Here is a 26,682-nt window from a genome sequence, read left to right as displayed (position 1 = left end):
TATTTGTCTCCCTGTGGTCTAACTTCTTGAGTTCTTTGTATATTTTGGATATAAGACCTCTATTTGTTGTAGGATTGGTAAAGATCTTTTCCCAATCAGTTGGTTACCATTTTGTCCTAACCAGAGTGTCCTTTGCCTTACAGAAGCTTTGCAGTTTTATGAGATCCCATTTGTCGATTCTTGATCTTAGAATTGGTGTTTTGTTCAGGAAATTTTTTCCAGTGCCCATGGACAACACTCACAGTCTTATAACGAGGCTTTCTTGGAGCATTTTGAATTCTGTGACAAAGAAATTATGTCACTCTTTAAAAACTTAAATGTGGAGCACGGATAAAGAAAATGCACGTGTACACATAGATTTACATACAATGTCTATTATCCTGAGTTCAAATAGAAGACATGATGAGGTAAACATTAGATGCAATTAGACAACCAAAGTTAGTAGACTTTTACTGATCGATTCAGGTCATCCTCAGCGAAGGTGGTAAGAGTAAGGGACGGCACTTTCGTAATTCAAGAAAATGAATATGGTTCCCCAGCTGTCTGTCCCAGAAGATACTTAGTGATGAGGGAAAGGGCCTCATTCACTTCAGAGAAAACTAGAAGATACTGCCTCAGAGTTATGACGACCATCAGGAGAAAGAGTAATGGGAAAGCAAAATCAACCCTGTGTGCCTTTTGGTGTAAAATGCATGCGTCCCTATTTTTATTCCCAAGAATGAGTGAGTTAAATTTGAATACGGAGAAATACCTGGAGTATTTTCTGAAAACAATAAAAGTCTTATAAAACAAAAACGTGGAGGTTCTAAACATCAAGAGACACAGAAACCTGTTCAAACTAAAGGAAAGTTAAAAGCCACATTATCAAATTCCACATATTACTTAGAATTTTATTTTGTCAGGAGGAGTATTATTCAGGTAATTCAGACAAGTGGGGAGAATTAAAGGTAGCAGTTCTCAATTATTGATTTTGTACATCATACTTCAGCCATGCCAGAAAATCTTTCATACTTTTAAAGGACATAGGGAATAAAAGCATCATATCAGAAGTGTTTCTGGGAACATTTTGTAACATAAAATGCATATATTTTATGTAGTATGTAATTTTAAAAGAACCCATGTTAGTTCCGGCTAGGTGCCAGCAATCGTGGTCTCATCTGTCGAACCCCCATGGCTGGCTCCAAGCGGCCATCTGGTCCTATTTCCCATGGCCGCCCCAGACTGGCTCAGCTCCGCTGAACTGCTAACTTGCATTTTTCTCTGAGCCTCCTGTTTCTCTGACTGGCTTTTTTTTTTTTCATCTTTATTAACTTGAGTATTTCTTATTTACATTTCAATTGTTATTCCCTTTCCCAGTTTTCAGGCCAACATCCCCCTAACCCCTCCACCTCCCCTTCTATATGGATGTTCCCCTACGCATCCTCCCCCCATTACCACCCCCCCCAACAATCACGTTCACTGGGGGTTCAGTCTTGGCAGGACCAAGGGCTTCCCCTTCCACTGGTGCTCTTACTAGGCTATTCATTGCTACTTATGAGGTTACAGGGTCAGTCCATGTATAGTCTTTGGGTAGTGGCTTAGTCCCTAGAAGTCCAAGCAAGCTCTTGGCATTGTTGTTCATATGGCGTCTCAAGCCCCTTCAGCTCTTTCAGTCCTTTCTCTGATTCCTTCAACGGGGGTCCCATTCTCAGTTCAGTGGTTTGCTGCTGGTATTCGCCTATGTATTTGCCATATTCTGGCTGTGTCTCTCAGGAGAGATCTACATCTGGTTCCTGTCAGCCTGCACTTCTTTGCTTCATCCATCTTATCTAGTTTGGTGGCTGTATATGTACGGTCCACATGTGGGGCAGGCTCTGAATGGGTGTTCCTTCTGCCTCTGTTCTAAACTTTGCCTCCCTATTTCCTCCCAAGGGTATTCTTGTTCCACTTTTGAAGAAGGAGTGAGGCATTCGCATTTTGGTCATCCTTCTTGAGTTTCATTTGTTCTAGGCATCTAGGGTAATTCAAGCATTTGGGCTAGTAACCACTTATCAATGAGTGCATACCATGTGTGTTTTCCTGTGATTGGGTTACCTCACTCAGCATGATATTTTCCAGTTCCATCCATTTGCCTATGAATTTCATAAAGTCATTGTTTTTGATAGGTGAGTAATATTCCATTGTGTAGATGTACCACATTTTCTGTATCCATTCCTCTGTTGAAGGGAATCTGGGTTCTTTCCAGCTTCTGGCTATTATAAATAAGGCTGCTATGAACATAGTGGAGCACATGTCTTTGTTATATGTTGGAGCATCTTTTGGGTATATGCCCAAGAGAGGTATAGTTGGGTCCTCAGGTAGTTCAATGTCCAATTTTCTTAGGAACCTCCAGACTGATCTGGCTGGCTTTCTTAAGCCAACTGGCAGGGCAAGTGTCCCTCCTGAGATGCCCTGGAGCTACAGCTTACCTCTCGGTCAACCAACTGTCCACCTCTGCGGCTTAGCTCTGCCATGCGGCTGCACCCTCTCTCTCACCCACCTGAATTGTCACAAATGGAAAACACCAATCTTAATTTTAAAATTAACCAGAATGATGCAACCACTGGGTGAGAATTCTATATCCCTAAACTCATCATCGTTTCTATGTTGGAAATTCTTCAGGTGAAGGAAGCTTCCACCGGGTCTGACAATTCCTGGGCCTACATCCTGTAAACCTCTCACTCTCCATATCCTCCCTAAAAGAGGTGCTCCTTTCTCCAAGTCCCCTCATCCTCTCTCGGACCCGGAAGACTTGCCTCCTTATCTTCACCCAGCCATTAGCTTCTTGTCATCTTTATTAGCCAATCAAATAATTAAGGGACATCTCCCTACAATTTTATATTCTTAGATATCTAAAGAACAAAGCAAAGCGACAAGGCAAAATAACAACTGAGAGAGTCAATCAACATTGTTGTCGGATACCCTAGCACTTATGCAGACTTGAAAAAGGGTAGAAAGGGATTCTTGGATTCTTTACTATGCTTTCTTCTCCCAGGAAGTCTGAGTCCTGTGAATTTGAAGACTCTTTTATTTTTATTTTATTTTATTTTTTATTTTTGAGGCAGGGGTTACTGTGTAGCGCTGGCTAGCCTAGAACATTCTATGTAGACTAGGATAGTTTCAAAATTAAAGATCTGTCTGCTTTTCTTCCTCCTGGGTGCTGGGATTAAATGCATGAACGACCATGGGTGACAAGGATAAAATATTTGAAAAGTACATTTATTCACTTTATTGACAGCCCAATAACAATTAGCACTTCCAGTGCTGAGTTTCTAGTCTTTGAATATTTCACATTACCAGTAAGCAAAGTGCATTTGGCATAAATGCTAGTTCCAGGACTGGGGCAGAAGATATCCACAATGAAACTCTATTGTATCTTAGTTGGGCAAACTACTAAACACTGACAAGATTGTCGTGGGAGCTGGCTAGCATTGTCTCCTCCTGGGGAAAGCTGAGGAAATGGAACAGGAGTAAGAACAATAGCTGTGATTCTGTGAAAAATGCCAGACTTTACAAAACCAAGATCTTCATCAGAGACTTCCTTCACCATCTCTATGAATGTAGAGATCCACAATTATTATTCTTAAAAGCCTCCTGGGGTGGAGAAAGAATGAAGTTAGAAATTGTTCCTCAGGGTAATACAGAATTACGTCAGAGTTCTCCTCATAGAAATATTCCGATAAACAGATGAACACGGAATTATAAAAGTAGATGGTTGTGATTTTGCAATTTATGCTGCTGAATTAATGGTTATAAGCAAAGTTGTTAGTGCTGCCATCCTCGCTGATGAGCAGTCCTTGGGAGATCGTATGCCTTGCTATTACAACAGATCTATTCTCTCTGAGAAAGATGAGCAGAGAAGAATAGCATTACTAAGAACTTACTGGAAAATTTAAAACTAAATACTGACTGGTATTAAAGAATCATTGTTAACTTACATAAAATAAGATAATGGAATTTATTTACAGCAGGGCCTCATACCCATCTGATAATCGGTTACAGTAATCTCTTAACCCAAGTAAACCTATGTAAAGAAAACACAACTTTGTCGCGTGCCCAATGTCCCGCCAGCAAGAACGACGCGTGGCAACAGGATTCTTCTGCGAACAAGCCTTTACTGTGTTACAGCTCTCTTGAACAGGGACCCCGAGCGGCAAAGTCGCTCGCCTTATATACACAACAGTATGCTAATTATCTCTCAGGGATTGATGGGGCATGGATCACCCCACTATCACCCCACTACTTGTCCTCCAGGGATTGGCGGAGAATGAATCACCCTATTAGCATGGTACCGCCCCTCATTAGCATATCAACGGTCAACTGACACCTGGTGCAAAAACCGCACATGTGCAGTACCGTTGTTCACCACTGGAGGGCGCCCTACATCTCATTATCGTATGGCCGCCCTAGCAAGGGGACAAGCCTGCACATGCGCAGTAAGTTGTCGACATCCAGACAAAGCTGGATGTCGGCACCATCTTTGTTTCGCCGCGCCGCTCTCTACACAACTTGATTGATATGAATACAAGTTCTCACCTAGATCGGGCAAATCTAGAGTACTACTCTATTTCCCAACTGTGAGATCCCTTATAACTTGCAGTTTCTCCAGCCCATGTGCTTCAGCTCCATCTTTCTTCCACCTCCTCTTCTCCTAATCTGCCCCCCCTCTCTCTTCTCTTTCTCCCCAACTCTTCTGTTCCACCTACCCCTTCCCCTGCCCAATCATCACTCTCACCTTTACTTTACAAGTTAAAATAGAGAGATGGTTCTTAAGTCACCTGAGTCCTGAGTCTGTGACTAGGCAGCCCTTCTGGGGGAAGCGGAATTAGCATTAAATTACAAACAGCTCCAGGGCAATCCACAACATTTTCCCCTTCGTGTCCAGTTCAAAGGCTCTTTTCCCTCAAATATAAATCGAGTAGAACTATTACCATTTTACAATTTATGAAGTATAAGATACACTTAACACCCAGTCCATCAATTTTGTCCATTAAATAAAGCACTCTGACATCTATCCTAAAAGAGTATAATTCCATACCCAACTTATATCTTGGTTTTAGATCATATGTCATCTGAAAACCACCCTTTCATATCTATATTATCTTTCTCATTGCTAAACAGCTTGGGTTGGCTATGAGACTACAACCAGTCTCCAACCATGACAGAAATCCAAGAATGACTAATATTACCTGAAAATATGAGAAGCATAAAACATAGCTTTCAAAACTTTGTAGATTTATAGAGACTACTGATCACCTGACAGTCCTTCATTCCTCAAAACATTGGAACATCATTCTTCAGCCTTCTGGCCCAGGACCATCTGACAGACCTTTGTAATGTAGAATTTTGAAGGGCTGATTACTCTGTCTTGGCAGAGCTTATCAGTCAACTATTTTGCATAATTTGTCCTTTTTCTGTGTAGTATTTTCCCTGTAGTTGAATTGAGGCAATTCTTGCCTAGTGGCTGTCTCGGCACAATTGAAGCAACCAAATTGATGCTCGATTTCTCCTTAGATTCCAAGAAGGGGTGCTGTCAGGAACAGTCTCTAGTCAAATGATCTTTAATAAAGAGATGTCCATAAATATCCTATTCTATGGACTTCTGACACCTTTGAGAATTATCTATCTACACAAAACATTTCTGAACTGTTAAGCTTTGACTACTCTTGGCCATTTTTAATTGAAGTATCTCAAAAACACCCTTTTAATTGACTCAGAACCATGAGTTTGCTATCTGACCTTTAACTCGTATTTTTTTAATCAACTAAAAGCAGTTTGTAATAGCAGTTATAGGACTGTGTCTAAGTTTTGTATTCTTAAATGTATTGTATAGGCACAATGCTTATATGAAAGTAACAATATTAATCTCAATTTTAAATCAATAAGAAATTATACCAATGAAAACCTTAAATTTGTATCAAATAAATACTATACTAATGAAAAGATTATAACTTCAACTTTGTATCAATTACAAAGACTTCTACTAATGTAAGATATAACTATGTAATATTTTGCTTAAGAGTAAATTTGCTAACCTATCCCTATTTGTCTATTTCTCTAACTTCTATGATATTACTGTATCACCTCCATTCTTTTCTGCCCACTTCCCTTTTACCTAAGAAGGAAGGGTAGAAGGAAGGATAGAGAAGAGGAAAGAAAAAGTCGAAATCCCTGAGTTTAAACTGTCTAGTTCCTTCCCTGTCCGAAGTTACATTTGTAAAGTATCCCTTTAATGACAACATATCTATAATTCTTAACATAACCAGAATCATCCACTCCAACATAAGGAACTGGGAAGATGATCTTCTTTTGTCTACTTCCAGCTGAATTGGGGCAAAGAATTCCCATCTGGGGGTCCAAGGGAAATTAGGAAAGTTGGCTTTGTCAAAGTAGAGCTAGGTGGCATCATTTGCCTTCCAGTCACCATGTGCCGAGAAAGTTCATTGCTTAGCTGATATCTTGAATACCTTGAATATGGCAGTCTGAATGGCTGGATAGGCAGGCTAGCTGTTCTGGAAGCAAGTCTTTAAAAAAACAGCAATGTAATTGAGGTAGAATCAAATGTGGAGCTAGAATGGAAAGTCTCAGAATCTCAGCATCCCAGAGTATAGATCTTTTTTAGGGCTGTCTTTCTCTTCTTTCATCCTGCAGCACACAAAACTTACAGGCATCATATAGTCCTGTAAAGGAATTCACATGGAATGTTCCAGGTGTACAGATTGGTAAATGAAGATCAAAAGAAAGATGACTGCCTTTCTTCAGAGGTTCATGTAATCAAACTGTTATATAATTTTGTATACTTGCCATCTTAAAGAATGGTATGTAATAACAAGTTATGAGAAATTTGGACCCAGTAAATGTTACTGGCTGTGTATAACCATTTTAGTCTCAGCCAGTTCAGAGCTGACTCTATATACAGTGACATAAAGATCACCACATATACATTACCTACTTGTGGATTGTGTTAGTCTTCCTTTTCTTCTCTGTCACCAAGGTCTTCAGGAGGTCTCTCTTTGTCATGTCTGATCTTTATCAACTTGAAAGGAACTCACGACTTTTCTTTTCCTGTGGAAACATAGGCATAACCCCTTCCCCAGTGTAACACATTTCCCATTTTCCATTCTGATGTCAGAATATCCTTAATATAAACAGGCTGATTTAGTTTAGTAGTTTTTCACAATCCAACATCTTTCAGTAGCTATGCTGTCTTCTTCATTAGCATTTAAAAAATGTAAGGTTAATAAAGGGCTGTGTAATCTACCTTTGGGGGTTTTGTTGCCAACTTTTGCCTGGTAAGATTTCCTTTAGAGTTCAATTAGATCTCTCCACAATCTCTTGTCCTATAGGATTGCATGATATGCCTGTAACATGTTTTACATTATAATATTCAAAAAAACTGCTTCATCTTATTAGAGGTATCTCATTGTCTGTTTTAATTTGTATGGGTATACCCATAATGGCCATAACTTGTAACAAATGTGTAATTACAGAATCGGCCTTTTCTGATGCTAAGGCCATTGAAATCCTGAATATGAGTCTAAAGTTTGGTGCACATATTTCAGTTTACCAAACTCTGTAAAATGGAAGACATCCATCTGCCAAATTTCATTTCTTTGACTACCCTTAGGGTCAGTTCCTGTAGGCAATGGAATTTGGTTATAAAGAGCAAGTAGGACATTGCCGCAACATTTGCTTGGCTTGTTAGCCAAGAATTCTTTATTTAAACCTTTGCTGTTAACGTGGTGTTTTTTTTTTTATGGAATTCTGATGCTTCTGGTATAGTTCCTATCAATCGCTGGTCAATTTCATTATTACCCTGAGCCAGAGGGCCTGACAAACCTGTACAAGATTTTATGTGTATTATATATTGTGGATGACTCCTATTTCTGATCATTGGTTGTAGCTGAGTAAATAGTGAAGTCAATTCAGAACAATCCTGAATAAGTTCAGCAGTCTTTGTGTAAAACAGCCCTTTCTGCATCTTGAGAGTCAGTTTCTATATTAAGAGACTCTTGAAAATCTGACAACACCATGAATATTGCATATAATTCAGATTTTTGAACTGACTTATAGGGACTCTCAGCCACCTCACTTTTATCTTCTGATTTATATCCTGCCTTTTCTGACTTACTGGCATCAGTGTAAAATGTAGGGGCTCCACATATTATACCACCTTTATTATACGAGGGAGTATCCAATTAGTTCTTTTTATGAACTGAAGTCTTTAGGGTATCTGTTGTTAATCTCTCCCAAGAAATTACTGCATGCTTTTTGCCAGTATTCATCTTTTGCCAATAACAGGGCAATTTCTGTGTTAGTAAAAGGTACCACAATTTCAGCTGGATCCATTTCGACTAATTGTCAAAGTCTCATGTTTCCTTTTAGTAACAATTCAGAGACCTTCTCAACATAGGTTTCTAGTTTCTTACTCTGTTTTTGTGCTAAAAATATCCATGCAGTCCTCTCCTATTCTTTATTCCCTGGGAGGGGACTCTTTGGGTTACTGGCAGTCCTTGCTTGTGTGCTGATCTCAGGCAACCTCCAGTTCCAAGATAAGTCTGACTGTCTGTTTCCAGTGTAGACATGGGGAGATCTGGGGAAGCAAACAAAGGCTCTCCAAGTCATAGATGCCTAGACCTCTTCAATGTGTCTGCCCAAAAATCTACCTTGCAGGCAGTTGAGCTCCAGGTTCTCTTGTCCCTCCCTGTGATTCTTGGTGCTGCCCCTAGCTGGAGCTCTCTGGCTGGGGTTTGGGGGAGGGAGCCTCTCTGCAGTTCTCTGTAGACCTCTCAGATGCAATCAGCTTTCAATCTACCACTGCTCCAGCCTAGATCCCTGCCAGAGAGTCCTATTCTAGTGTGTGTGTGTGTGTGTGTGTGTGTGTGTGTGTGTGTGTGTGTGTGTGACATTTTATCTCAGGTTAGTTGAGTTCTAATGGATAGGTTGGGTGCCAATTTGTTGCAGTAATCTCTCCAACTCAAATAAATGCAAAGAAAACACAACTCGATTAATATGAATGCAAGCTCTCACCGAGATTGGGCAGATCTACCACTATACTACTCTATTCCCCAGCTATGAGATCCCTTATAACTTGCGGTTTCTCCAGGCCATGTGCTTCAACTCAGTCTTCCTTCTACCTCCTCTTCTGTTGGCCCTTTTCTCTCCTCTCTTTCTCCCCAACTCTTCTGCTCCACCTACCCTTCCCCTGCCCAATCACCAGCTCTAGCCTTTATTTTACTAATGAAGTATGTGACTAGGCAGCCCTTCTTGGGGAAGCAGAATTAGCATCAAAATACAAACAGCTTTGGGGAAATCCACAACAATAATCTAGCAAAATTAGGAGAAGAAAGGAATACAATAGACTGTGTAGTCTACACACAGGACAAAGTCTCACCACTTCAGAATTAAGAAATAATTATACTATATTATAAGAAAAATGAATCAGAGCAAGAGAAATCTAATTAATAGCAGTGTAAAAGACAGTCAGTTGCAACATTCAGAGAACTTCTTAGATCCGTCCAGCCTTGAACAAACAGATAACTTCCCTAAGGCCATCTGGGAAAATTTTAAATTAAATATTGATTAGTATTAAAAGAATTATTGCTAAATAATTCTTTTATGTTAAATAAGATAAGAATTTATTTACAAATAGCTACTGTGCTAATTAAATACTGGAACATTTACATATGAGGAAGTGGCTTACATATAACCTAAGTGAGAAGGGAGAATGCAGAAGAGATATGGCAGGGGAGGAGGAGGAGGAGGAGGAGGAGGAGGAGGAGGAGGAGGAGGAGGAGGAGGAGGAGGAGGAGGAGGAGGAGTTGATGACTAATGAGGAGTACAAAGGAGTTTTTACTCTGTCTAGACTAGCACAGGTGTGAGAAATACCCGTAGTAAAGAGTAAATGTTTCTTATTGTAAATAAAGACATAAAACAGGGGTGGAATGATGTGGGGTGTATCTAGCAGCTACTGGGTGTGCCATTCAGAGACATCTTCAATGGCAGTCAGATGTGCTATTAGCCCAGTGAAATGGTATGCTGCCTTTTTACAAAAAAATTTTGAATATGTCAAGTCATACATTACAACATGTGAAAAAAATTATATTAAATACCTAGGTGTGTAGAATGTACCCAGCGATTAACCATTACTAACCATTGTAACACAGAAGGAAGTCCTGTGTGACCCTAAGAATGTCCTGTTTTATGTTATCTTCAAGTGTAATTTTATTTCTCTCTCTCTCTCTCTCTCTCTCTCTCTCTCTCTCTCTCGCCACACTATTACTTATTTATTTGTTTCTTTGTTTTTGAGACAGGGTACCTCTATGTAGCTCTAGGTATTCTAGAACTCACTATGTAGACCAGGCTGACCCCAAACTCACAGAGATCACCTGCCTCCAGAGTGCTACAATTAAAAGCATGTTCCATCCCACCAGGCTCACGCACACCTTTTTAACAATAGGTTTCCTATTTATTTATGGTTTAAAATTTCCTTAAATGGTGTTTTACTCCAAACATTTTTTTTTCAATTATCTCTTTCAAAAACTATGGTGCAGTAGCCACTGGTGCTTGCATTTCCTTTCCAGTGGTCTCCCTCTGGGACAGAAAAACAAACCCTTTGGGCAGCAAGGCCAGTGCCTTTTGTGTGGTAGAAATTTTAACATAAAGTGTTTGTGTCAATTTATACACCTACTAACGGGTTCAGAATAATACCTTTTTCTCCAGTAGTTTCCATGTTAATGGAGAAAAGTAAAAGAAAAAAAAAAAGTAAGACTCACGCTTGTAACTGACAGTCTTAGCATGTTGAACAAGGTCCAGTAGTGGCTAGTATATTTGGCCTAGTTTTTTTTACAGTGTTTTTTTGTTTGTTTGTTTGTTTGTTTTTTGTTTTTGTTTTTGTTTTGTCTAGATTCTTAAGTTTGAGCACTGCCATCACATTTTAAATTGTGTTTTCTATTAAAAGAAAAACTATCATTTTCTTAAACACTCTTGCTTTGTTAGGAAATCTATTTTTTTTTTACATTTATTTATTTTATGTATGTGTGTGCACTGTCACTGTCTTCAGTCACATGAGAAGAAGGCATTGGATCACATTACAGATGGTTGTAAGTCACCATGTAGTTGCTGGGAATTGAACTCAAGACCTCTGGAAGAGGAGTCAGTGCTCTTAACAATTGAGCCATCTCCCCAGCCCAGGAAATTCATTCTTACATGGAATCATTAAAATAATTGTAACATTTCTACAAGTTTTTTTTTCTAAATCACAAGTAGGTATTTGATTCACCCAAATTTTTTGTTCAGCATAGCCAAAAGTTGGGACATGTTTTTCCCTCTATGGAGAAAAGCTTTCTTAGAGCCCTGTGCTGAACAGTGAACCCTCGGCTTCCTACCATTAGCCTCTACCAATTTTCTGTTCCTTTTGTGGGTTTGGCTTGTCATGGGCCTGACTTAGCTGTGTATGGGAGAACTGGCATGTTCACACTTCTGAGACACTCTGTGAACATTCTCTTCATCCATTTAGCTGGCATTTGTTCCATTTATAAGCAAGCTATAGTTTTATTTCTTTGTTGTCATTACATGATAGGATTAGGATGGGATAGCCTTATTAACATTTCCACCACAGACAAGGAATATTGTGTGTGTGTGTGTGTGTAATCTCTGCTTGGCACCACATTGGGATGTGGGTTCCTTAACTGTACCAGGTTATGGAGACTGGATTCCCTGGAAGTCCAGTTCTTGGTGTCACCTGTAGGAGTTTCTTCTTTTCTCAAGAGTCTGAGGGGAATGCAGGGAAAAGAACACTGTGCACCTCCCTCCACTTGCTTCCTCACGGCTCACAGTTTACATCCTAACATCTCAGCCTACCTCATTCCAAGCAGATAGTTTTTTCTATTCATTCCATCCATGCCAAATAGATGGTTACCTATATCTGATTCCACATCCTTCCTTGTACCACATCTATATCCACAAATCTTTCCATAGTTCCTTTTAATGTATACAATGACTACTATTTCATTAGGTATATGAAGTATCACCTTTAACAAGCTTTTAATATTTCAGAAACTTTTTTCAAGGGGGAATTGTAGTAATATTCTTGGTATTTCCTTACCTTCAGGCTTTGTTTTATCTAAAAGAGCCTAAATTTAACATTTGGTGAGAACTTTAATCTTTGGATATCTGGATATGCTGGTGGTGATAAACTTGGCAATGCCCAATTTTTTTTATTAACTTGAGTATTTCTTATATACATTTCAAGTGTTATTCCCTTTCCCGGTTTCCGGGCAAACATCCTCTCCCCCCTCCCCCCTCCTCTTCCTTATAGGTGTTCCCCTCCCAACCCTCCCCCCATTGCCGCCCTCCCCCCAACAGTCTAGTTCACTGGGGGTTCAGTCTTAGCAGGACCCAGGGTTTCCCCTTCCACTGGTGCTCTTACTAGGATATTCATTGCTACCTATGAGGTCAGAGTCCAGGGTCAGTCCATGTATAGTCTTTAGGTAGTGGCTTAGTCCCTGGAAGCTCTGGTTGCTTGGCATTGTTGTACATATGGGGTCTCGAGCCCCTTCAAGCTCTTCCAGTTCTTTCTCTGATTCCTTCAACGGGGGTCCTATTCTCAGTTCAGTGGTTTGCTGCTGGCATTCGCCTCTGTATTTGCTGTATTCTGGCTGTGTCTCTCAGGAGCGATCTACATCCGGCTCCTGTCGGTCTGCACTTCTTTGCTTCATCCATCTTGTCTAATTGGGTGGCTGTATATGTGTGGGCCACATATGGGGCAGGCTCTGAATGGGTTGATCATCCGTCTTGAGTTTCATTTGTTCTAGGCATCTAGGGTAATTCAAGCATTTGGGCTAATAGCCACTTATCAGTGAGTGCATACCATGTATGTCTTTCTGTGATTGGGTTAGCTCACTCAGGATGATATTTTCCAGTTCCAACCATTTGCCTACGAATTTCATAAAGTCGTTGTTTTTGATAGCTGAGTAATATTCCATTGTGTAGATGTACCACATTTTCTGTATCCATTCCTCTGTTGAAGGGCATCTGGGTTCTTTCCAGCTTCTGGCTATTATAAATAAGGCAATGCCCAATTTTTAAATTTTGGGGTTTTTTTTTTGAAAATTGCCTTGAAAATTGGCCTGTTCTGCATGGAATTCGTTTACAATATTACTCCTAAATATTTCCATACTTAATTTTGAAAATCAGATACAATTTCTATCTTGCCAGCTGACACTTTCACCGAGTATCTGAACACCACTAGAGCTCATTTTCTCAGCTTCTTGAAATTTTCTGACCATTTCCAAAGTCTCTGCCCGTCACAATATCCCAATGTCAAGTGAATCTTTTATTTAACAATACAGAGTCTGAATTGGCTGTGGCGAACAATTTTCAGCATAACTTGGTGGTTGAACAACATTTACCTCTCTTGCTTCTTTTGAATTAAGCTAGTTTGTGCTGGTTTCTGGCTGGAATTGTTCAAGGGAGTGAGGTTGAACGTCTTTATGTGTCAAGAGGGTATCTCATATATCTGCCAAAATTATATACGCTGGGTTTGCCTGAGGTGATTCAAAGCTAGTTAAGCATTTCCTGAGAACCCTGAGTATCTTTCTCATGGTAATGGTGAACCTGCAAGGCAGCAAATGTGGCAGGAAAGTCTCTGCAGGGCTAGGCTTGTTTGTATCTGATACAATCATTTCTGTCCTCACCATTGGTCTAAGCAAGTCATATGTGGAATGAAATATACTTTACCCTTGTCCGAGACACTCAAAAGTCACATGATAAAAGACAAGGACATAGACTTGTCCTAGAGATTAAAGACTCAGATCATTCAAATTGATCCCCCACACTAGCAATCTTTAAACTCTAAGGATGTCGGTTCCTTGGTAGCTCTGGGAGGGCCTATTGCAGATGCTCCATCAGCACCTCCTCTCTATGAATTTAAAAATCATCTCACTCCATATTATCTAGAATTATTGGATTTTTATTTAGAAAAGAGAGTTTTGGAAAACCCTGTCTACGGGGATAAATATAATACAGATATGAGTTCAACAGCTGCAATAATTATTCGGATAGGTAGAGTTAGGGCATTTGTTGCTCAAGCAGGAACTATAACAAACCTGTACAAGAAAGCGGGAGGTCATCAGAGAAGGAAGTGGTACTTTATACTATAAGATCACTTCAAAGAGGCAGTTAAGCTAAACATCGTGGTCCAGGCTTTTAAACCAAATGCACAGAGGGCAGAGGGCAGAGGGCAGAGGGCAGAGGGCAGAGAGCAGAGGGCAGAGGGCAGAGGGCAGAGGGCAGAGGGCAGAGGGCAGGGGACAGAGGGCAGAGGGCAGAGGCATCTCTATGAGTTTGAAGCCAGCCTGGTAAACATAGTAAATTCCAGGCCAGTCAAAGCTTATGCTGAGATGTTGTCTTGATGGATGGATGGATGGATGGATGGATAGATAGATAGATAGATAGATAGATAGATAGATAGATAGGGAATGAATAAAATAAGGAGGCAGTAAATATCTGAAAAAAAGTGAGCAGAGGGGAGTGGACTGGAAGTGACTTAAGCAAGGGAAGTTGCCACTGAGAAGGCTGGTATTGCACATATGCACAAATGCTAAGTGTACCAAGTACACAGTTCAGTCCTTTGCAAAGTGTCTGTAAGTAAGCAACTGTGTAAATGATCAGATCTGAGTTTTGAGAATTGATCCCCCTCCCTCACTCATTTTACTGTGTGCCTTCAGACTTCCCCTTTCTCTCCCGGTTGCTTTGTGTAAACTGCATTCAGTAAGACAGGACAGATGCGTATCCTATAAATGTAAATGAATGGAAAATAGAAAGAGTGGCATATTTATTCTAAATAACTTCCCAGAGGGAACCATCTCAATGAGGTATAAACCAAAGCCAGCATGGGTTTTGGTATTCCATTTATAAGTGATGCTATGTAAAGCATAGGCAAACAGAGGAGCTAAAACAAAGTAAAGAAACTTGACAGCCATAAGCATTTGAGCAAATATATTCTGAAACAAATAATAAAAGTGATTCTCCTTTGTATTCCCATATGACAACTTAACTGGGCGAAGATAAAACATAGGATGTCCTACTTTTATTTTTCTTCAGTGAATTTGAGACACAGTTTTAGAGTTCATAAGTAAATCCCATTAACACATGTGTGTTCCTAACTAGATCCCATTAACACATGAGCTTTAGGTTGTGACCAACTCAGACATTTGATGGACTTTTCTTTGAGGCTTTATTTCACACTCTCATTTCCAGGACGGTTATTCCCAGTCTCGGCACGCCATGTGTCTGTGCAGCAAGGAGTCCTCCTTGTCAGTGTCCCACACACAGAGACTACTGTACCTCACACTTACAGTGCCCAGAATTATTGCTTCTGCTTTCACACCGCTCCCTTTATCTTGGTTATCTAAAACTCCACCATGGACAAAACTCCACTTCCCACAACCCAGTCATTCACCTCCGTCCCAAATTAGACTAAACTAGAACAACAAAAGCAGTTTAAACTTCCTATTGTTCTTCTCCAGACTCAGGTCCTCTACTGTGCTCTTTACTTGTCTTCATATTAATGGTGATTTCATATTAATGGTGAGTCACAAATCTCTCAAAAGAAACTCTAATACACACACACACACACACTCTCTCTCTCTCTCTCTCTCTCTCTCTCTCTCTCTGTCTCTCTCTCTCTCTCTCCACATTATCTCAGTACCAGTTTTAGTGGAAGTTTCTTTTTTTAAATTGTTGTTACAAAAATACAGTGACAGAATTGAACCTTTTCATATCCACTTTGAAGCTACACTAATCCCCGAGTTGATTATTATCACTCCAGGAGGAAATAAATCAGACCCATTACAGGATTCTGCTTTCTATTTCATACTCGGACTAGGTACCTTTCATTTCCTGTTGTTCTAGTCATAACTCAGAACTCTGTAGAGATGTCACACTTTTTAAAAGATTTAGACATTTATTGTTTATTTTGGCTTCAGACTCAGAAGATTTTAGTTGTGGGTCACTTGGCCTTATTACTTCGCCTTGCAGCATGATGGAGGGTACACAATGGAGTGAATGGTGTCCTTCATGGTGTCTGAGGGCAAATAAGAGAGATTACTAAGGTTCCAGTACCTACTTCAAGAGCACTTTCCTGTGCCACAAAGTCCTCCCGTAGACCCCTCTCTTAAAGGGAGCCCCACAGGCTGGAGACAGTCTCCATCACACGAACTTTGTGAGACATTTAAAATCCCAAACCTGGCAAGAGCCGAACTTGTAAGATCAGTTAGTTGATTGTGGGTTAGACTGTGGATGGCATGTTCCTGGAAAGAGTAGGTGTGGATGAAACAGCTACTCCCTGGATATGTATGCTCCTTGGTAATGGGTAAAGCCAAGAGAATCTGTGAGCTGTGGGGGGCTTTCTGACTAGGCATGCATTTGCAGTTGAGTGAATCCTAGCCAAGAACAGGATTCTGCTTCTTACTGCATAGTCTCACGGGGTGCCTTTCATTTCCCAATGTTCGAATCAGAACTCAGAACTCTGGAAATTTGGCAGAGGGCAGAGGGACTTGGGGTTTTGTGTTTCTAAACAATTCACATTTACAAGTTTATCATTCCATCTTTAAGTAAGATGTTTATCTGTGAACCTAAAAAAGGTTTCAAAAGATCTGGTGTTATTAGCATACATTTTAATTGGATGTGGTGGCTCATGCTTATAATTAAATTAATTGTGAGGGAGAGGCAGGCAGACCTCTGTGAGTTCAGGCCAACATGGTCTACATAGTGAGTTTCAGTTCCATGACAAATAGGATTACATGGGCAGACACACACACACACACACACACACACACACACACACACACACTTTGTATGTGTGCACATGTATATGTGTTTAAATATAATTAATTGTTATTTACTGTAGTATAATTATGTACTACTAAGAATAGTTCACTTTATTAAATCACTTTTAGAGAGATATATACAGAAATGTTTATTGAGCTTAATCCAATGTAAATAAAATGCACAAACAAAAGTCTGTTTCTTCAATCTCTTACATGTGAACAGACTAAGTTAAAAATTTTCAATGACAAAATATTTTTTAAAGAAGTAGTATTTGTTTCTTCCATCTTTTCATTGATACCACTACAAAAAGGCTTTGTACATTCAGAAAAATATGAAAGCCATTGAGTCTCTTTTGAATCATGTAAAATAGTGGCTCACCAGCTGCCCCTACCCTGTGTACGTCTTCTCTCACTGCCCGATGGTCAGCAATTTCCCCTTAAATTTCTGTGCCAGATGGACTTAACCATCATAAACGTCAAGCCATTTACACCCTCTGTGGTTCCACTCCCCAACAGTGGTGGTTACCACTCCGTTTGACTTCCCAGCAAGCAGCCAAGGGTTCTTCTGAATCTCTGCTGCTCTCAGCATTTGGATCTCACCAAATCTTAAGTCCCGTTTCATCCTTTCCTTCATAGTTATTGTAGTCACTTGCTTTTCTTTTGCTATTTCTTTTTTACTAGTTTGTATGCTTCTGTGAGTCCAGAGCAAAGAGAATATTTGTCTATTCTGTTTCATTGTTTAAATAAATTAATTAATAACATTTAATTACATATCCAGCTTTTCCCTGTAACTCAGAGAAATGTCCACTGAATATATTCTAAGTCACATTTGATGTGGTCTTAATCTTTAAGTTAGTATCTAAGCTATTATACAATGTCTTAAATACTGTGCTTTTATTATATTCAGATATTTAAATGTTGTATAATTTGTGTTCTGCATTACAATTGCATAATATTTTGTGAATTATAAAGGCACAGAACACCAGGTCTGAATTTTTGAAGAACTGTTCAAAATTTTTCTAACACTGAAAATTTTCCATAAAGGAGATTTAAGCAGAACATGTTTCTCAAATCACATATTTTCATCATAAACATGACCAGACAAATACATATTTGTCATGGGACAGTTAAAAGATAAGGAAATAGCAAACCAAATAATTAAAATCACCTCCCTCTCCTTTTACAGAAAACCATTATTAAAAGTGGCTCCTTTTTGCTATAGCTTTTCCCAGCATGACAGCCAGTTCTTAGCACATAAAAAATAGTAAATGGGTCTTGGCCTGGTCCAGTCCTTGGTTGGCCACTCCCATAATTTCTGGGGCTTATCCACCCCAGGATATCTTGCAGGCAAGACAAATTGTACGTTGAAAGTTTTGTGGCTGGGTTGGTGTCCCAATCCCTCCACTGGAAGTCTTGTCTGGTGACAGAAGATGGCCAATTCAGGATCCTTATCCCCCATTGCTAGGAGTCTTAGCTAGGGTCACCCCATAGATTCCTGGGAGTTTCTATTGCACTAGGTTTCAAACTGATCCTAGGGATCCCAACCTCTACGTAGCCCAGATTCCAATAGCTTCTCCCAGTCTTCCATCTGTCTTCTCCCACCTGATCCTTCCTGTTCCTACACCCCCTCCCTTAGCCAGAACCCCTCCCTGTCTATCTGATATGTCTATTCTATTTCCCCTTCACAGTGAGATTCATGCATCCCTCCTTGAGCCCTCCTTGTGTTTTGCTGCTCTTAGTGTGTGGATTGCAGTATGGTTATCCCTTACTTTATAGCTAATAAACACTTATGCCAGGAGAGGAAACCCACTCTTGATGCTGGGAGAGCTAGGAACCAGAAGCTGGACAGCCCAGAAACCTAGGATGGAGCCAATCAGAAAGTGTGTGTGTGTGTGTGTGTGTGTGTGTGTGTGTGTGTGTGTGTGTAGGAGAGTCAGTGAAGTGATCCCTGTTTATCTTCTGCTATACTCATAGTTTAATGCTTTGCCCAATCATCATCAGAGAGGCTTCACCCAGCAACTGATGGAAGCAGATGCAGATACCCACAGCCACATGTTAGGTTGAGTTTAAGGAATCCTATGCAAGAGGTGGAAGAAGGATTTCAGGAGCCAGAGGGATCAAAGGCACCACAAGAAAACCTACAGAAAATCAACTAAGCTGGCCTCCTAGGGGCTCACAGAGGCTGAACCACCAACCAGGGGCTTGTCTGGAACTGACCTAGGCCCTCTGCACATGTGTAACCATTGTGGACCTTGGTCTTCTTGTGGGACTCCTAACAGCAGGTGCAGGGACTGTCTCTGACTGTTGCCTGTGCTTGGGATTCTTTCCTCCCACAGGGTTGCCTCACCTAGCATTAATAGGAGAGAAGGTACCTAGTCTTACTGCATCTTGATATGCCATAACTGATTGGTAGCCATAGTAGGCCTGCCCTTTTCTAGAGAGAAACAGAGGAGGGGTGAATGGAGTTAGGGATGGGGGTGTGGGAGGAGGCCAGAAGGAGGGACTTGGAGGAGAGGAGAGAAGGATATAAGATAAATACATAAATACAATTGAAAATGATGATAGAAAAGTTGATATTTCAGAATTACTGAAAATGTGCTATAAAATCTATGTGCAAATTTTAAAAAAAAAATCTAGTAACTGACTCTATGAAGTAGGAATCAATCGATGAAGGTAAGTCTACATGTGGCTCCAGATAAAAGTTAGGTCATGTAGGTATTTCTTTTTAACTTGACTTTTTTTTCCACTTAAAATATGCCTAGTAATTACATATAGCCAATATTTTCCATCAATATTTTCTTGGGTATGTCATAGCCAACAGGTGAATCGAATGCATTGACTCATTTCAAATCTCTGAAGAGACCACATGGTTTCAGCTAACCTAATCTACTTGTCGTTGGTATGGGCCTACTCTGTGTGTCTATGGCAACCCTGCAAGTCCAGAATGCATCACAGTGTAGGAAACACATCCACCCTTCCCCTCCTACATCCTCATAGTTATGGTTTCTTGCTGCAGCTCGTTCCTTCCAGAGCGAGTATTTGCTCTGTTTCCCAGCTGTGGCACAACACCCTTGCATACTGTGGGCTTTGAAGGCTCTCTTCCCTCCACTCAGAACGCCAACCCACTCTTCTGAGGACCCAAATCCAAGATTTCACTCCCAGACACTTAATCCCAGTGGTCTTCAGGAATTAGCCTAAATCACAGAAGAAGGCATTGAGTGGGAATGGCGAGAAGTGAGGGGACATTTTGATATCAGCGAGCCCAGGAGGATATTTTCCTGTTACCCGTTAACGAGAAAAAGTAATGGAAAGCAGCACTTTTCATCTCTTTGGACCTGCAGGAAACAGTGGCTTTCAATTCCTCCCTTCTGAGACCTCGTGTGATTGGGGAATGGATCGGCAGAGCAGAAAACGATGCCGATCCCCTCGCAGCTGAAATGCTGCAGCCGCCGGTCCCGCGGAGTAAGAATGACTCATGGGAAAGTGAAGACAGCAGCTCTAGTCCGGCGGGAAGGTGAGGTGGATCTCCTTCGTGAATCTGTGTTAGAGCTTATTAAACAGGAGAGGGAAAGTAAACATGAGTACATAATTTTGTTATCTCATAAGGAAAATTGTTGAACTTTGCATATGATAAAAAAAAAACTAGATTTTCATTCCATATTGTCTCCTAAGCCCTTGGTTCTGCTAAGGCTGGACTCCCACCACCAACATCAGTGCAGGGGGATGTCAGGAAAGGGAAGCAGGAAGGGGTGGGTGGTTGGGGGCTCACACCTTCATAGAAGGGGGAGGGAGGGTGGGATAGGGGTTTTTTGGACAGAAAGCCGGAAAAGGGGATAATATTTGAAATGTAAATTAAAAAATATCCAATAAAGAATTTCAAATCAAAAACAAAACAAAACCCCATAATGTCTCCTAAAAGTACACAGACTGGTCAGAAGAAGTAATGTCTAGAGTAAGCAGAGTAAAACTCTGCTTAGAGGGGAGGATGCAGGTCCCCAGCCTAGTTCAATCCTCTTGGAGGCTACATTACAGAAGGAAAAACTCCCTTCAATTGTCCTCCGAGCACCATACGTGTGAAATGAGCTTGCAGAGTCAAGTGCACACACACACACACACACACACACACACACACACACACACATATACAAAAACACATATACAAACATACAAACACATAAACACACATACATAAACACACATACACAAAGTAAACAGATAAAGAGCATTTTAGTAAAAATGTTTAAAGAACGGTGTTATTTAGATCTTGTTCTTGAAGTCTTCTCCCTTCCCTTGGGCAGTTCTAGGACTTTATACATATAATAGGCAAGTACTTTCCCTCTGAGTATGCCTGCTGGATTTGTGTTTTGTTACTTTTCTTCTTATTTAAGTAAGTTCCATTTCTTTGTTACCAACACCAAATAGAGAAATAATTTCAAGATTCTGATCTTTGAGTAAGGACCAGCTGTAAAACTGGGCAGGGTATTAAGAGGTGGGTGGGGAGACGAGAATGTACTAGGAAGAAGCGTCATCAGGGAGAAGGGGATTGTTCAGTGGGTAAGAATTTATGGGGTGGGCGTAGTTAAGGTGGACTACAGAGAAAAGTCTTTGTTATCATCATTTATGCTTACAGACGATAACTGTGACTGAATATAATTATTGTGTTTTATTAGCTTTAGTGATTTAATTTATAAGCTATAATGTGTTTAGGAACTTCAAAGTGCATATGCTTTAGTTGCTGTTCCATTGCTGTGAATGGACACCATCACCATGGAAACCTTTAGAAGAAAGCATTTAATTCAGCAGCACTCAACCTGTGGGACTGGACCATCTGAAAACACATATTTCCCATGGTCTGAGGAACTGAGACACAGCTCAGAAGCAAAATTACACTTATGAAGTTGCAACCAAAATAAACTTATGGTTGGGAGTTCCTAAGACCATCGGAAATACGTGCTTTCTCATGGCCGTGACACGGGTTGAGAACTGCTGATTTAATTAATGTCTTGCTTACAGTTTCAGAGGGTCAGTCCATGATCATTATGTCGAGGACCATGGTGGCAGGCAGCCAGCAGGCTCAGTGTTAGAGCAGTAGCTAAAAGCTTACATCATGATCTGTGAGCAGCAGACAGGGAGACAGCCAAACTGAACCTGGCATGGTCTTTTGAATCCTCAAAGCTCACCCCCAGTAACACACCTCCAATGAGGACACACCTCCTAATCCTTCCCAAACAGTCCACCAACTGGGAACCAAACATTCAAATATATGAGCTTATAGGGCATCCTCTTTCAAAGTACCACTCCATGTAACTTTTATTTTATTCAGACTTTATTTCCCAGAATGGTGGCAGGTGATCTGTCATAAGTGTTTGTGAACTAAGGGGGAGCTACATTGAGATGTGAGATCATGTTTACTAACTAAAGCACATTTACCATTACCATTTTGGGGTCTGACCACCATGAGAAGTAAAAGTTAAAACAGAAAATGGGTCAGTCAAGGAAGCCAGGTAAAAGTCATTATGGGATAAGAATTATGAAACACTGAGAAGTTACATTTAAATATTCATGATGGAAAGTTGACAGGACCATAGGTCCCTGTGACTGCTAAGAGCTGGTCCCTACCAAAGGTGTTTACTCTGACAGCATAGCCACAGGAACTCTGCAGTTCCTAGGTTCAATTTTCTGTCAACCAATAAGGATTTTTGTTCTCAAGGAGAGAAAAATGTGTTTTCTACAATTTAATAGCTTTCAAGGTTCCTTGGCTCTCTCTTGCCACTTGGCTTGAGGGAAAGAAGCACAGAAAACTCACTAATGTGCATCAGGTTTGGGAAAAATTGATTCTATTTCCACACAAAATAACTTTAAATTATTTAAATACTTAAAGTGCCCCGAAAGAAGAAGCAAGCCATGCCTAAAAGTCCATTTCTCTTCTGGGAAATGCCAGATCAATTCCACCTGTCAAAGGGGGTAATTTTGTTCCTAATGCTAGACTCACAAACCTCAATAAACTTTTCTACTTCTTCATTGGTCAATCTTTAATTCTTAAATGTAAAATAGAGAAATGTCAACTACTATCTTGTTTTCACTTAGTCATTAAAATATCCAGAGCTTTTTATTGCAAATGTTATTGCCCCTATTTTCTTCCTCGCTTTAGTGAGCTCTTATTACCCTGAGATTCTCAAGCCTAGTCGTAGCTCTTTCTCAGTCTCTAAAAATACTTCCCGCATATTTGTCCTTATGTCCTGAAAAGCCATCTCGGCTTTCACTTCACTTTGTACTTAAAATATGAGCTGAGATGTCACGTGTGCATTGAAAATGTGACAAAGTCTTGGCTAAATCCTAGTTACTTCAGAAATATTTCATGTATGTAGAAATCACACATAGAAAAAAAATCTCAGGTTACAAAGTGTTTGTCTCTCATCAGATTAAAAACCAGAGTTCCTGTATTTACGCAGTGGCTCACACAACATTTCAAGGAATAAGAAATGCTCGAGAAAAAGTTTTAAAGTTGATAGTGCATAATTATAGCCTTTTTCATTAAATAGCAGTAACACATGTAATAATTTAACAATTGTAAACATTGAGATTCTAATCATAATGATATTGAACTCCTGAAAGCAAAGTTGATTTTCAAGCCTTACTTCAGCCATTTTTTTCCTTACAAAGGGTGGCACATAGCTATTTTCAATAAATATCTGCTACACAAGTGTAGGAGGTGTGGGCTATCACTACGCCCATGCTAAATAGAGTGTATTCATAAAAAAAATCATCAATTCTGTTTTTATTTTTGGGCCATTGCTCTAACTTGGATTTTCCTAGGAGAAAAGAAGCAAATAAGTCATACATAAGTGGCTGCTATTGTAATACTCCATTCATAGACAACATTATTTAAAATGCTGAACAAGTACATAATAGATCAGACATTCACCGATAGACTAGAGAATTAAATTGGAAACCAAACCTTGAAAGTCTTACGGATAGAAACTTATCCAAAATATTTTCTTGGAGCTTTTATAACAAACAACATTATATACCTTAACGGTTTTATTTATGTACCTCAAATACATTATAGAAAGTCAACCACTTATGTCAGGAATGATTGCCAACTATAGTGTTAACTGCTGGTTAGAGTTAAGGAAGTTGAAAGGACAGTACAGATAAAGTAATAGAATAATACTGAGACTCCAGTGTTAAGATAATGGATATCAATGGCCCTTGGGTGCATCTCAAGACATCTGTAGACATTTTGAAGTTACACTAAAAATGATATATGAATATGATGAAAGATATTTTCCTGACTCCTTCTTGGATTTTTAAATTCTGAAGTAAGAGAGCTCAAGGAAGAAAGAAAGCATCAGAACAGGGACAGAAAGAGGGAAGAGAGACAGAGAGAAAGAGAGGTGAGAGGTGGAGGGAGAAAGAGGAGGAGGGGGTGGCAAATATGGGAGAGGTGGAGAGTGGGGGGAAGAAGGGGGGGAAGAAAGAAGGAGAGGGTGAGGGGACAGAAAGGAAGAGGGGAAGGCAGAGAGAGAGGAGACAGAGAAGGAGGGAGGTGTGCTAGGGAAAGAGTGGACTTTTTATGTTTATTCATATCTTCCTAATTCTGTCCTTTGCCTGGCTGGTTATTGGGAAAGTGTATGAACCCTCTACACATTTAGAGTTACTATAATCACATATTTATCATATAAGTATAAACAAAAATTGAGTTAATAACCCTATATAATTTTTTCTAAGCCATCCTAATTGGATGTTGCAATAGTTGTATAACAAATTTGTTTAAATTACTTGATAGACCTTAATGTAGAATTAGTAAATAGGTTCATCAAGCCTTGAAAACATAATCAGTTCTTTTAAAGCTGAACCATCTAATTGAAAGGAGAATAAAATTCATAAATAGTGTAGACCAAGTAAACTGATTTTCTTAAATGAGGGTTGTTATTAAAATATAAATATTCAATAAAATTAGTAGAAATCTTACAGCTCAGAAATAAACTTTAAATTGAAACTAAATTCTCTTTCTATTACGTTTTCATTTCATTGATGTGAAGACTGACATTGATGTACAGTGCACAAAGCCTAGAAATGTTTCCTTTCATAGAAAGACAGTCAACATCTCTGTCTACAAGTGAGAGCTGTGCCTTCAAGTCATACTGTGTGGTGCTGTGGGAAGTAAATCAGGATAAAAAGATCAAAAACTCAGATGACAGCAGATGATGTCCAGGATGTGGAGACACTCCTCCATTGTTGGTGGGGTTACAAGCTGGAAATCAGTCTGGAGGTACCTCGGAAACTTGGACATAGTACTACCTGAGGACACAGCTATGCCACTCCTGGGCATTCACCCAAATGATGCTCCAATATATAACAAGGACACATGCTCCACTATGTTCATAGCATTTTTATTTATAATAACCAGAAGCTGGAAAGAACCCAGATGCCCTTCAACAGAGGAATGGATACAGAAAATGTGGTACATCTACACAATGGAGTACTACTCAGCTATGAAAAACAATGACTTCATGAAATTCATAGGCAAATGGATAAAACTAGAAAATATCATCCTGAGTGAGGTAACCCAGTAACAAAAGAACATACGTGGTATGCACTCACATAAATGGATATTAGTCCAAAAGTTTAGCATGCCCAAGATACAATCCACAGACCACATGAAGCTCAAGAAGAAGGATGACCAAATTGTGGATGCTTCAGTCCTTCTTTGAAGGGAGAACAAAATACATTTCATGGGAGAAAATACAGGGACAATGAGTGGAGCAGAGATTCAAGGAAAGGCCACCCAGAGACTGCCTGCCCTACCTGAGGATCCATCCCATATGCAGCTACCAAACAGCAGCCACTATTGCTGATGCCCGGAAGTGCTTGCTGATAGGAGCCCAATATGGCTGTCTACTGAGAAGCTCTACCAGAGTCTTACTGAAACAGATGAGGATGCTTGCAGCTGACCATCAGACTGAGCATGTGGACCCCAGTGGAGGAGTTAGAGAAAGGACTGAAGGAGCTGAAAGAGTTTGTAACCCATAGGAAAAACAACAATATCAACCAACCAGAACCTCCAGAGCTCCCAGGGACCAAACTACCAACCAGAGTACACAGGAAGGGACCCAAGGCTGTAGCCGCATATGGAGCAGAGGATGGCCCTGTCTGGCATCAATAGGAGGAGAAGCCCTTGGTCCTGTGAAGGCTCTTTTCTCCAGTAGGGGAATGCCAAGGTGTTGAGGTGGGAGGGGGTGGGAGAGAGTGGGAGCATCCTCATAGAAGTGGGGAGAGGGGAGATGAGAGGGAGAAACCAGGAAAGGTGATAACATTTGAAATGTAAATACATAAACTATCCAATTAAAAAACAAAATTTAAAAAAAGAAAATGGATTGAAGCAGGGATAACTCTTTCATATTCGAAATTCAAAAACAAGGACAGTCAAGTTTGAGCTCTTCTGGACATGGGAAATCTGTAAAGCACTTGGCAGAAATAACACTAAAATTTAAGGACTTAAGAAGATGAAAACTTTGCATAGGGATGGTCCAAACAGTGGGTAAAGCAGTTACTCCCAAGTCTAAAGACCTGAATTTGACGGAACACTTAGATATTGCTGTGCGCTTTGCCAGTATTAATCCACTCCATTCTTATGGTAATGTAGTTGTTATTACTATCTTCATCTCTACTTCAGGAAGAGGTAGTCGAGTCCCATAGTGCTTTTATCCTCTCCCGAGACTGAAGAGCTGCAAATTGGCTATGCCAGCCTGTCTTGAGCCAAATTTTGTCGTCTTCAATGTTTTGCTGTTCATCCATTTTTTTGGTAAGGAGTTGTAGAAAGCTCCCA

The 26,682-nt window shown here is 40.1% G+C and overlaps 1 protein-coding gene across 5 annotated transcripts in view; it reads left to right on the top strand.

The window, feature by feature from the left end:
• C5h8orf34 (similar to human chromosome 8 open reading frame 34) overlaps nt 1–26,682 on the top strand; it is a 529,514-nt gene that overhangs the window by 192,968 nt on the left and 309,864 nt on the right. For all 5 annotated transcript variants that reach the window (NM_001109259.2, XM_087550403.1, XM_087550402.1 and 2 more), the window contains 1 exon segment: nt 20,192–20,364. In NM_001109259.2, the coding sequence (NP_001102729.2) occupies nt 20,192–20,364 (173 nt within the window).

Source organism: Rattus norvegicus, chromosome 5 (assembly GCF_021556685.1).
Source record: "Rattus norvegicus strain SHRSP/BbbUtx chromosome 5, alternate assembly SHRSP_T2T, whole genome shotgun sequence".
Lineage (NCBI taxonomy): Eukaryota > Metazoa > Chordata > Mammalia > Rodentia > Muridae > Rattus > Rattus norvegicus.
The sequence above is the reverse complement of the archived record's forward strand: the minus strand, read 5'-3'. Positions and strand labels throughout refer to the sequence as shown.